Here is a 12,413-nt window from a genome sequence, read left to right as displayed (position 1 = left end):
CTTTCTTATACTATACACTAAAATAGACTCAAAATGGATGAAAGACCTAAACGTGAGACAGGAATCCATCAAAATCCTAGAGGAAAACACAGGCAGCAACCTCTTTGACCTCGCTGCAGCAACTTCTTTCAAGACAGGTCTCCAAAGGCAAGGGAAGCAAAAGCAAAAATGAACTATTGGGACTTCATCAAGATAAAAAGCTTTTGCACAGCAAAGGAAACAGTCAACAAAACCAAAAGGCAACCTAGGGAATGGGAGAAGATACTTGCAAATGCCTTACCAGATACAGAGCTAGTATCCAAAATCTATAAAGAACTTATCAAACTCCAGAGCCTGGGTGGCTCAGTGGTTGAGTGTCTGCCTTTGGCTCTGGGGGCCTAGGATTGAGTCCTGCATTGGGCCCCCCACAGGGAGCCTGGTTCTCCCTCTGCCTATGTCTCTGCCTCTCTCTGTGTCTCTCATGAATAAATAAATAAAATCTTTAAAAAAAAAATTTACCACACTCAACACTGAAAAAAACCAATCTAGTTAAGAAATGGGCAGAAGATATGAACAGACATTTCTCCAAAGAAGACCTACAAATGGCCAACAGACACATGAAAAGATGGTTAGCATCACTCAGCATCAGGGAAACACAAATCCACAATTAAATACCACTTCACACCGGTCAGAATAGCTTAATTTAACAACTTGGGAAATTAGATGTTGGCAAGGATGTAGTAAAAGGGGAACCCTCTTATATTGTTGGTGAGAATGCAGGCTGGTGCGGCCACTTTGGAAGACTGTGGAGGTCCTCAAAAAGTTAAAAATAGAGGTATCCTACCACCCATCAATTTCACTATTAGGTATTTACCCAAAATTTACAAACAGTGCTCTGAAGGGCACCCACACCCCTGTTTATAGCCACAGTGTCCACTATAGCCAAACTCTGGAAAGAGCCCAGATGTCCATCAACAGATGAATGGATAAAGATGGTGAGTGTGCGGTATGTGTATGCACATACACAAATAATGGAATATTACTCAACCATCAAAAAGAATGAAATCTTGCCATTTGCAATGACATGGATAGAACTAAAGGATATTGGGATGCCTGGGTGGCTCAGTGATTTGAGTGTCTGCATTTGGCCCAGGGTGTGATCCTGGAGTTCCAGGATCTAGTTCTGCATCAGGCTTTCCATAGGGAGCCTGCTTCTGCCTCTGCCTGTGTCTCTGCTTCTCTCTCTGTATCTCTCTTGAATAGATGGATGAAGTCAGAGAAAGACAAATATGTGATTTCACTTGTGGAATTTAAGAAATGAAACATGACCATAGGGGAAGCAAGGAAAATAGAGAGGAAGGCAAAAAGACTCTTAAATATAGAAAACAAACTGAGGGTTGTTGGAAGGGGAGATGGGTGGGGGGATCGGTTAACAGAGTGATTGGCATTAAGGAGGGCACTTGATTCAATTAGCTCTAGGTGTTATATCATTCCTTTTTATGGCTGAATAATTGTGTGTGTGTAACCCACACACAGGTGACCTCTTTAGCCATTCATCAGTCAGTGAGTAGACAGGTGGGCTGGTTCCATAATTTGGATACTGTAGATAATACTGCAATAAACATAAGGGTTTATATATCCTTTTGAATTAGTGTTTTTATATTTGTTGGATAAATACCCAGTAGTGTGATTGATAGACCATAAGGTAGTTCCATTTTTAACCTTTTGAGGAGTCTCCCCCACTGTTTTTCCACAGTGGTTGCACTAGTTTGCATTCCTGCCACCAGTGCAAAAGTTGCTGTTTCTTCACATCTTCTGCCACATTCGTCTGTTGTGTTTCTCATTTCACCCATTCTGACAGATATGAGGTGATACCCTTATTGTTTTGATTTGCATTTCCCTGATGAGTGATGTTGAGCATCTTTTCCTATTGACCATCTGTATTTTTTACTTGGAGAAATATCTCTTCATGTGTTGTGCTCATTTTTTAATTGAATTTTTTGGGTTTGAGTTGTTAAGTTTTATCAGTTTTTCATATGTTTTGGATACTAATCCTTTATCAGCTTCGTCAGGTGCAAATATCTTTTCCCATTCTGTAGGCCGCCTTTTAGTATTGTTGATCGTTTCCTTTGCTGTGTGGAACCTTATTTTCATGTAGTCTCAAAGGTTTATTTTTGCTTCCATTTCCCTTGCCTTGGGAGATGTGCCTAGAGAAATACCGTTGTGACCTACGTCAGTGACGTTACTGTATGTACTGTCTTCGGAAAATTTGGATATTTTACATTCTTATGTTTTGTAAATTCCTTGACTGATTTTTTTTTTTTTTTACAGAGATATTCATTTTTATTACTTTTGTGTTTCCTACCTTCATACTGTCACTTTTGGTCTTTCCAGTTTCTTGTAGGTCTGGTGGCTCTGTGTTTACACTGAGGGGTGGGTGAGGGATGGGTGTGCTTGTTCCTTTGTTCTAAGGGGAGATCTCTCCCTGAATGCTGCCTTTCTGGGACTTGCTTCCAGATCAGCTCACTGCTTCCCCACTGTGTGCTCCAGGCATTCTTCAGAAAGCTGTTACCATGTTGTTTGTTTAGGCTGTTTACCCTGCTGTCTGTCCAAAGAGCAGCTCCAATACCCTTGGGGCTCTTCCAGAGCCAAGCACATCGACCTTTAAAACTAGATTTTAAGCTCTGTTCATTGCCACAACTCATGAAATTTGGCCCCTCTCACTTTTTTTTAAATATTTAAATTCAATTTGCCAACATATAGTATAACACCCAGGGTTCATCTCATGTGCCCTCCTTAGTACCCGTCACCTAGTTACCCCATTCCCCTACCCACCTCCTCTTCTGCCAACTCTTTGTTTTTCCCAGAGTTAGGAGTCTCTTCATGGTTAGTCTTCCTCTCTCATTTTTTTCCCTACTAAGTTTCTTTCCTTTCCCTTATAGTCCTTTTTCACCATTTCTTATATTCAAAGCCAGTTGCTATGGGGATTTGTCTCCTGTGTGGCCTCACCCGTGTGGCCTCCCCCAGGTGCTAGTCTCTGGCCATAGCTCCCACTCCACCATGGTAGCCATTTCTCTCCCTAACCACATCTCCACACTTCCTACCTTCTTTGCCATGGTTTCTTTTCTGCCTTTACTTGTGGCATTTGTTCCACCAGTCTTCAGGTTGATTTCTGGAGTATTTTGGATGATTTGATAGTTATCCAGTTGTATTCATGGTATGAGGTGAGCCTAGGGTCCTCCTACTATTCTGCTTCCATCTTCCCCGAAAATCTCAGAGGTAGGTTTTAGTTTATATCATTTTGTCCTCAAAATCTGTGTGGTAAGTTGGATGAGACTTTTTGTTTTTCAAAATGGGAAATTGTGGGTTTGGAATGACTTAATCCAGAGTTTATTCTTAACTTAAGGATTCGATTTTCTTTTTGAATGCTTACTGTATCACAGCTATTTAATAATAACTGAGATATTATGTTATAGCCCTCAAGGAGTTCATACTATAGTAATCAATTCTGTTGCTTTATTTATTCTTCTCAAGTAAGTCTGTTCCTGCTTTTTTTTTTTTTGTTTTGTTTTGTTTTATTTTGTTTTTCTCTTGCATTTTGCCCTATTACGATATTCTAGCCACTGGAAAAAAATTTTTAATTCAATATTTTTACTTTACCCTTGTTTGAGAAATGTTGAGTTCTAAATTGTGTACATGCCACTGTATTTGGCAAAAGTAAGACAAATTAAATCCACCCTTGAGATAAGATAATGATCATCATCTTCTTGTTCTAGTATTTGCCACATTGAGTTTCCAGATCTAATGTCGAGTGATCAAGTACTAACAAACACTAAATAGTACTCCCTGTGTATAGGGCAACATTATAAGACTGTGCTGTCAAGTACAGTAGCCATATGTGGCTCTTTACATTTAATTAAGATAATTAGAGTTAAAAAATAATTTACTCGATTGTACTAGTCATATTTCAAGGATTCTGTGACCACAAGTAGTTAACGGGTAACTGGGCAATGCAGATATAGAATATTTCTATCATTTTATGATAACCTATTTTTAGGGCTTTAAATAATGAACTCCTTTCATTATTTAGCAACTGTATAATAGGTATATTGTTATCATCTGCAGTATACCGTTGTAGAAACTAATGTACAGAGTAGTTTAATAACTTGTGGGTAAATGGCAAAGCCCGGGATTTGAATTCAGGTTATCTGTTTTCACAGTTTGTGTTTTTAACCAAACCAAGAGACTGTATATATAATGCCTGTTGAGATATCACATGAATGAATCTCTTTTTAGGCCAAGAAAACAATAGCCAACAAAATGAATTCCATCAGCAAGTATCAAATTCCCCAGTATATACAATAAGAGGATTAGTATCTGTAATTGGAGGATAAAGAGAGATCAAATATTTTTAAATATGTAAGATAGAAGACACTTTTTAGATTTCATTGATTTGGATGTTCTTGAAGTTCCTTCTTTAGGGATGGCAAATACACATCCATGTATCATATTACCAAAGTGCTCATAACACCATTGCTACTTGATCTTTGTGTTCTCCCATCAAACCCAGAGTTTTCTTGCCAGTATAACTCAATCTATTGTCACACAATTACAATTGCTTATAAAGTGAAACCAATTTTTCCTGCTTCCTCTGCTATATCAAAATTTAGGCCAGGTTATGATGCAGTAACAAATAGCACCCAAATCTCAGTGGCTTCTAAAAAGTACCTACCTTAAGTAAGACTACTTTACCTGTAGGTCTTTTATGTCTGTTCAGTGTTATTCTCATTCTGGAACCCAGGCTGAAGGGAAAATAGCTCCTACTTTGAACCTGCTTTTCTAATGGGAGAGGGAAAACAAATGGTGAATTATGTGCTGCTTTTTAAAGCTTACTTTCAAAAGAGGCACATTTTCCATTTCATTGGCCAGAGCAAATCACATGGCTAAGTTGATATCGGAGAGGAAAATGGCCCTGAGAGGGATGGGCCCAGAAGGAGCAGTGATTATTTTGAGTAAACAATCCACATCTGCTTAGAAGTATTTTCTTATGGACTATGTATGTCCTAAGATTCCAATGATAAAATGAACTCTATCTTTATAAGCTAACTATATAAGATTTGCTATTGAACCTTTTCAAGTATAATTATTTGAAAGTTATTTATTGTCTAAATATGTAGTAACCCAATGTCTAAGTCCTCTTAAAATTTGCTTCTATCAGGTGCTCGATCCCAGGCAGCTTCTATTTTAACCAAGTTTCAAGAACTGAAAAATGTTCAAGATGAGCTGAGAATCAAGGAGAATGAGCTACAGAGTCTAGATGAGGAATTAGCAGGTCTTAAAAACACAGCTGAAAAGTAAGATTTCTGTCAGATTAAGTTGTATTTTTAAGTTTCTTTTTGGTCAACGATTTGTATGGTAGAAAAATGAAAGAATTTTATCTAAAGAATATAATTTCTGACTTTTCTCATAATATCCTTGGTATTATCTGAATAAATTGTGAGTTGATAACTTGTTTATCAGTTATCTACTTTTTTTCTGATAAAAATAAGGTCTCTGTTATAAGAAAATAGGGAAAGCTAATTAAACAAGGAAGGGAAAAAAATCAGCCAAATATTTTTCTTTCCCTGTTAAGATATACTGTTAGCTTTCTCCTGGAATTGGTAGGGAAATCCATAGATACTCTGGAGGTTGATACCAGAGGATACTAAAGTCTCTGATTTGAAATGATATATAATGTAGCATCAATCAGAGGTCAACATTAGCAGCATATGGCTGTCCTATAGATATTAAAGACTGCTGGGTTGCCTGCTGAGGAAGTACAGGAGTTCATGTCAGGAATTCACTGTTAAACTATTTCTAAAATTAAGAGTCACTTAGAGTGTTTCTTCTCTATGGATGTGGATATAGATATATATGTGTACCTCTCAACATTACTTCTGTTTGTGTATGATATGGGTAAATACATAATTTTTTGAAATTGGGATCATGCTATTTAATATAACCTCTTTTTGTCAGTTAATGTTATTTACTACTGAGTGTCTCCTATGTGCCAAGTATTCTGCTAGGAGCAGGAATACAGCAGTGACCCAAACCGATAAATCTCTTCCTTCTTCTTGTGTGTGTGTGTGTGTGTGTGTGTGTGTGTGTGTATATATATATATATATATATATATATATATATATATATATATATATATGAAATCTGAGAAAATGCAATAAAAAAGTTAAATTGGTAAAACATATGTTAGATAATGCTAAGTTCTAAGGGGGAAAATGTCACAAACTTTAAAAGGTACATTATTTGAAAGTTTCTAATTTTTTCCAGTCTCTCTGAAGATGACAAATGGGAACAGAGTTAAAATTAAAATCAAACATTTTATTCAGAATTCATAATACTGAATAAAGGTTAAAATCTGTACATAGATAAACTTCAATATATATAAATTATTAGCATTTATCTTCTGAAATTATCAAAAGTTGGAATGGTGCCAAGACTTTTTAGAATATTATATATGTGGAAAGAGATGGGTCATAATCAGTCAAAGTGGCCATTCCAAGATAGAAATTGTATCACGATGTCCACTTTCAAACATATACATGCAGAGCCTACTTTTACTTTCATTAACATAAATTACCAAAAAGTGAATGAATTTTTTTCTCTGTGAAAAAGATGGGAAGAACATTTCTGAGATCCGTGAAAGCTTTGGCAAGGCAATGAATTTGTAGTTGCACTTGACTTAGAACTGTTAAATGATCCAATAACACTGAATAAAGTTATTTTGCAGAATTGTCTTGTAGGCTGATTATGGCATTGAGGTGAAGGAAAGGAAATAGATTTTTAAAAATATGAGAGATGCCTCAGTCAGTAAAGTGTCTCACTCTTGATTTCAGCCCAGGTCTTGATCTCAGAGTTGTGAGTTCAAGCCCCATGTTAGGCTCCATGCAGGGTGTGGAGCCTACTTTAAAAAAAAAAAAATGAGAGTAGAAAGCCCTTCTTTCATGGACCATATTAAGAAAAAAGCTTATATCAAGTTTCTACATCCCACATTTTTATTTTTTTATTTTTTTTTTATTTTTATTTTTTAAGATTTAATTTATTTATTCATGAGAGACAGAGGCAGAGACACAGGCAGAGGGAGAAGCAGGCTCCATGTAGGGAGCCCGATGTGGGACTCGATCCCGGGACTCCAGGATCACTCCCTGGGCCGAAGGCAGGTGCTAAACTGCTGAGCCACCCAGGGATCCCCTACACCCCACATTTTTAAATGAACTGAGAAATGGCTTGAGAATTATGGTTTTAATTGCTGTCAAGCATTCTTAGGCAAAAATACTTAGGTAGTATTTATGTTATATAAGTTGCTTCCTTCCTTTTTTACTCAGACCTCATGAATTTCTGGTGCCAACTGGAAATTTCACTACTGCTGAATTAGATAAATATTTATAATGTTCAAGTTCAGCACTGTGCCTTTTTAAACTATTGTCTCATTATAAAATATAGGGAACTTTGCTAATAACTTGAAAATGGAAACTGATAACCAGATTTCTGAAGTTTTGTGTGGTTGTTACATTTTAATGTATTTTTTTGGTAGGGAGCTACTGTGGAGTCTTTCTTCTTGATACAAATCAGTAGGAGAGACCCTTTTTAAGGAAACCTATTTATTCCAAGGTTATTTTTAGTGTTTTCTAAAATTAAGAGTATTTCTATAGTTATTACCTGTATTGGTCATTTAGAGTCATTTACCTTAAGTGACCAAATCAGACTTGAATTTGATGCTTCAAAAACATGTCATCAAAGCTCTTCTTGTAACCAGTGGCATCTTATATTGTTTATATTGTGAGTTTATATTAGTTTATATATAGTTTAAGTGCGTATCTCAAATATCAGAAAAGTTATAATCATTTATTGTAATCTTCTCTTTTTCTAAGGTATCGCCAACTAAAACAGCAGTGGGAAATGAAAACTGAAGAGGCAGATTTATTACAAACCAAGCTCCAGCAAAGTTCATATCATAAGCAACAAGAAGAATTAGATGCTCTTAAAAAAACCATTGGTAAGATAAAAACATTCTCTGTTTAATCTATTTCTGTTAACTTTATATATTTTAGATCTTATATCTATTTGATCACCCTAAATATTTTAATTATTATATTATCATAAATTAATCGACTATATGCACATGGGTTTATTTCTGGGCTCTCTTTTGTTCCATTGATCGATGTGGTCTGTTTTTAATACCAATCCCATATGGTGTTGATTACATTAACTTTGTATTATAGTTTAAATCAAGGAGTATGATTTCCTCACCTTTGTTATTCTATCTCAAGATAGCTTTGGCTATTCAGGATCTTTTATGGTTCCATACAGATTTTAGATTTGTTTTATTTCTGAAAAAAAATGCCATTAGAATTTTGGTAAGGATTTCAACAAATCTGCAGATTGCTTTGGGTAGTATGGACATTTTAATAATACTCTCCCAATCCATGAGCATGGCGTATCTTTCCAGTTATTTGTGTCTTCAATTTCTTTTATCAGTGCTTTACAGTTTTCCGTGTACAGGTCTTTCTACCTCCTTGGTTAAATTTATTCCTAGGTATTTACTTTTTTTTTTTTTAATTTACTCTTTTTGATGCAATTATAAATAGGATTGTTTTCTTAATTTCTCTGACAGTTCATTATTAGTATATAGAAGTGCAACAGATTTTTGTACGTTGATTTTATACCTTACTACAGATTCATTGAATTTGTCTCTTAGTTCTGACAGTTTTTTAGTAGCATCTTTAGGGTTATCTGCAAATAGAGATAGTTTAACTCCTTTCTTCTATGGATGCGTTTGTTTGGTTTCTTTTTTTCTCCTCATTGCTCTGACTAGGACTTCTAGTACTATGTTGAGTAAAAATGTCAAGAGTCATCCTTGTCTAGTTTTCTGATCTTAGAGGATAAACTTTCAGCTTCTCAGTGTTGAGTATGATGTTAGTGTGGGCTTGTCTTGTATGGCTTTTTATGTTGAGATACATTTCATTTATACCTACTTTGTTGAGTTTTATTATAAATCGTTGTTGAAATTGGTCTAATGCTTTTCCTGTATCTATCGAAAACATGCTCTTTATTCCTCATTTGGTTTAATGTGGTATAACACATTGATTGCAGAAGTTAAACTAGCCTTTCATCCTTGGGATAAATCCACTTGATCGTAGTATATTATCCTTCAAATGTATATTTGCTAAAGATTTTTGGGTCTATGTTCATCAGGGTTATTAGGCTGTAATCCCCCCCCCCCCCCCCCGGTGTCTATGTCTGTTTTTGATACCAGAGTAATGCTGGCCTTAGGAGTTTCAGAGTGCCCTCCTCTTCTGTTTTTTTGAAAGACTTTGAGGATAGGTATTAAATCTTTGAATGTTTGATAGAATTCACCAGTAAAGTCCTCTGGTCCTGGACTCCAGTTTAAGAGGTTTTTGATTACTGATTCAGTCTCCTTACTAGTAATTGGTCTGTTCAGATTTTCTGTTTCTCATGATTCAGTCTTTGTTTTTTGTTTTTTTTGTTTGTTTTTTTTTGTTTTTGTTTTTGTTTTTTTTATGATTCAGTCTTTGTAGGCAGTAGGTTTCTAGGAATTTATCTGTTTCTTCTGGGTTATTCTATTTGTTGACATATAATTATTCATAATAGCCTCTTGGGATCCTTTGTATTTCTGTGGTATCAGTTATAATGTCTCCCTTGTTTTTCTGATTTTGAGTCCTTGTACTTAGGCTAGCTTAAAGTTGGTCAGTTCCATCTTTCTAAGAACTAGCTTTTACTTTCATTGATCTTTTCTATTATTGGTTTCTTTCATTTTACTTTTCCTCCTTCCTTTTAACCTTGAGCTTTTGTTTTTTGCTTGTTTTTACTTCCTTTACGTGTAAGGTGGTAGATTGAGATTTTTCTTATTTCTTGACGTAGGCAGTTATCACTATAAACTTTACTCTTAGAACTGCTTTGCTGCATCCCATTAAGTTTTATATCCTATTTACATTTTCATTTGTATTTTTAAATTTTTTTCTTTGATTTCTTACAGCAATATTATACACTGAAAAGCAGTATAGGACATTGTATAGTCATGATCTCCAGGGTTATAGTTGTATCTACATTCTAAAACAGTGTATAGCAGTTGTAATAGTCATGTGCTCATTTTGATCTTGCTTTTATTTTTTTCCTTATAAATTAGAGCTATTTCTTCTATGCTTCATCCTAGACATGTTTTCACATATTCTCTACTTTAAGAAAAGGCATAAATAAGCAAAGAATACAACATAAGCTTATTTATGAAATTAACTGTAAGCTATTTGGCAACTAAGTAAAAGGAAAAATACCATAGTTATACTGTTGATTCTGGTTTAGGAAGCATCTTAAAGGTACACTAAAAGGATGGCTTCTGATCTTTTAAATAAGTTACAAGTAAAGTTTATGTTACTCAGATTTCATATGCTTGGAAGTACTTTCTTCATGGATCTTTAGATAATTCAAGTAGGCTCTTAGGTAGGATCTGTGTTTCAATGTAACATTTCTAGGATAAGGTTGGAACAGTTAATTTTTTTAAACTTTAGCTTCCAATTTTTCAGACCATTTCTTCTATTAAAAGGTGAATTTAATAAGACGTTTATAAGCCATTACCTATAACTGCTAATTGGAGAAACTCATTTAGTCACATTTGCCTACTTTATGATACAGAGGAAAGTGAGGAGACCTTAAAAAACACCAAAGAAATTCAGAAAAAAGCAGAAGAAAAATATGAGGTACTGGAGAATAAAATGAAAAATGCAGAGGCTGAGAGAGACCGAGAACTGAAGGATGCTCAGAAAAAACTGGATTTTGCCAAAACAAAAGCAGATGCTTCTAGTAAGAAAATGAAAGAAAAACAACAGGTAATAAATAACCTTTCTTGAAGTGGAAACCAACTTTTTATCATCAGTACAAAGCTGAAGATGGTAGAGCATATTTGATAGCCTTACTCATCAGTATTCACACAGTATCCAAAGCACACTATGCTTCTTTAGGAGATAAATTATGTATCTTCTAAGTCAAATTAAAACATTTTGCTGAAAACCTTGTAATGGAGGGTCATAATTATAAGGATGGGTTGCATAGTCTTGCTAATTTTAAAGAGCGAGCAAAATTACCTTATTGTAAATGCTTTGCGCAAGAGTAGACCAAAGCTTCTATTATGTAGTAGAGCTGTGTCATGTCAGCTTGAGTTTTGACATTTCTATTTGGTGATCATCCATTTGGTGAATGGATGCTGTGAAAATTGATACAGGACAAAGCATGTTACATTTATAAAGTGCCATTCAGTTGTAAACTGGTGATAACTGATTTTACCCTTTGGATAGTGCCAAAGCTGGAATTTGAACCTAGCCTTTTCTGTCTATTTTAAAGACAGCTCTGAATCACTTTTCTGTACAATTTTATTTAAATCTATTTTTCTTCATATTCTGTCATTAAATGCTTGCACAAAGTATTTTCTAATGAACTAAAAGGTTTAATGGGAAAGAAGAAAATTGAGAAACTAGTTTTTTTTTTGACGTTGCATAATTATGTTTTTAAAAAGGATTTTTCCTCTGCTAGTTTATCTCTTATGTAGAATTCTATATTTTTCTCTAGGAATAAACGGATAAAGGAAATAGCTTATGCTAAGTTATTTAAACTAAACGTGATTTTTTTTTTTTTAAGTGTAGGAAAATAAATTTCCTTTCTCTTTTAGGGGAAACCACTTACATGTGTTTTGGTAGTTGAATAATGAAGCTGTGGGTCTTACTTGCATGAGAATCATACTAATTTTGCTGAGATATATGTATTCATTTTTCAGTAGTTAATAGCCTATTGAATGTGTAGATAATGGTTTTTTCTAGGAAGTTGAAGCTATCACCCTGGAGCTGGAAGAGCTTAAGAGAGAGCACACATCCTATAAACAACAGCTTGAAGCTGTAAATGAAGCTATCAAATCCTATGAAGTACAGATTGAAGCAATGGCAGTAGAGGTGGCTAAAAATAAGGTAACGTTTACTTACTATATTGAATAAATAGCAAATGTGAATCTACTTATGAAATGTTGGCTAGAAGATGTTTGACTCCTAGAGGTCTCGCTCTCTTGATTCTTGTCTTGATGAGAGCCAAAACAGTGATTACTGTGATCCAGAAAGAGTCCTGAAATTATAATACTAATTGCTTTATTCTGGCTCTACTCTGAAGACAAATAATACAGTAATTCGAGCAGGCAAAGTTTAAATTAAAAATTCACTACAGTAGGAATTTGGAATGATGTGGGATTGATCACTAAAGAGAAAAGAGAATGCAAAATGATAAAGGAACAGCAGATACAGGGAATAGCCATTATGACCCATAGGGCTGAGAAGTACTCCTCCGATGGAAGGAACAAATCTGGAAAACAGCCCCATTGCGC

At 35.0% G+C, this 12,413-nt stretch overlaps 1 protein-coding gene across 6 annotated transcripts in view; it reads left to right on the top strand.

The window, feature by feature from the left end:
- The window catches only part of SMC2 (structural maintenance of chromosomes 2), a 58,208-nt gene that overhangs the window by 26,336 nt on the left and 19,459 nt on the right, over positions 1 to 12,413 (top strand). For all 6 annotated transcript variants that reach the window (XM_055302486.1, XM_055302485.1, XM_055302484.1 and 3 more), the window contains exons 16-19: positions 5,198 to 5,333; positions 7,906 to 8,030; positions 10,685 to 10,878; positions 11,863 to 12,006. In XM_055302486.1, coding sequence (XP_055158461.1) covers positions 5,198 to 5,333; positions 7,906 to 8,030; positions 10,685 to 10,878; positions 11,863 to 12,006 — 599 coding nt within the window. The remainder of the gene's footprint in view (positions 1 to 5,197; positions 5,334 to 7,905; positions 8,031 to 10,684; positions 10,879 to 11,862; positions 12,007 to 12,413) is intronic.

Source organism: Nyctereutes procyonoides, unplaced genomic scaffold (assembly GCF_905146905.1).
Source record: "Nyctereutes procyonoides isolate TBG_1078 unplaced genomic scaffold, NYPRO_anot_genome, whole genome shotgun sequence".
NCBI classification, from domain to species: domain Eukaryota; kingdom Metazoa; phylum Chordata; class Mammalia; order Carnivora; family Canidae; genus Nyctereutes; species Nyctereutes procyonoides.
This window is presented reverse-complemented; position numbering and strand designations above follow the sequence as displayed.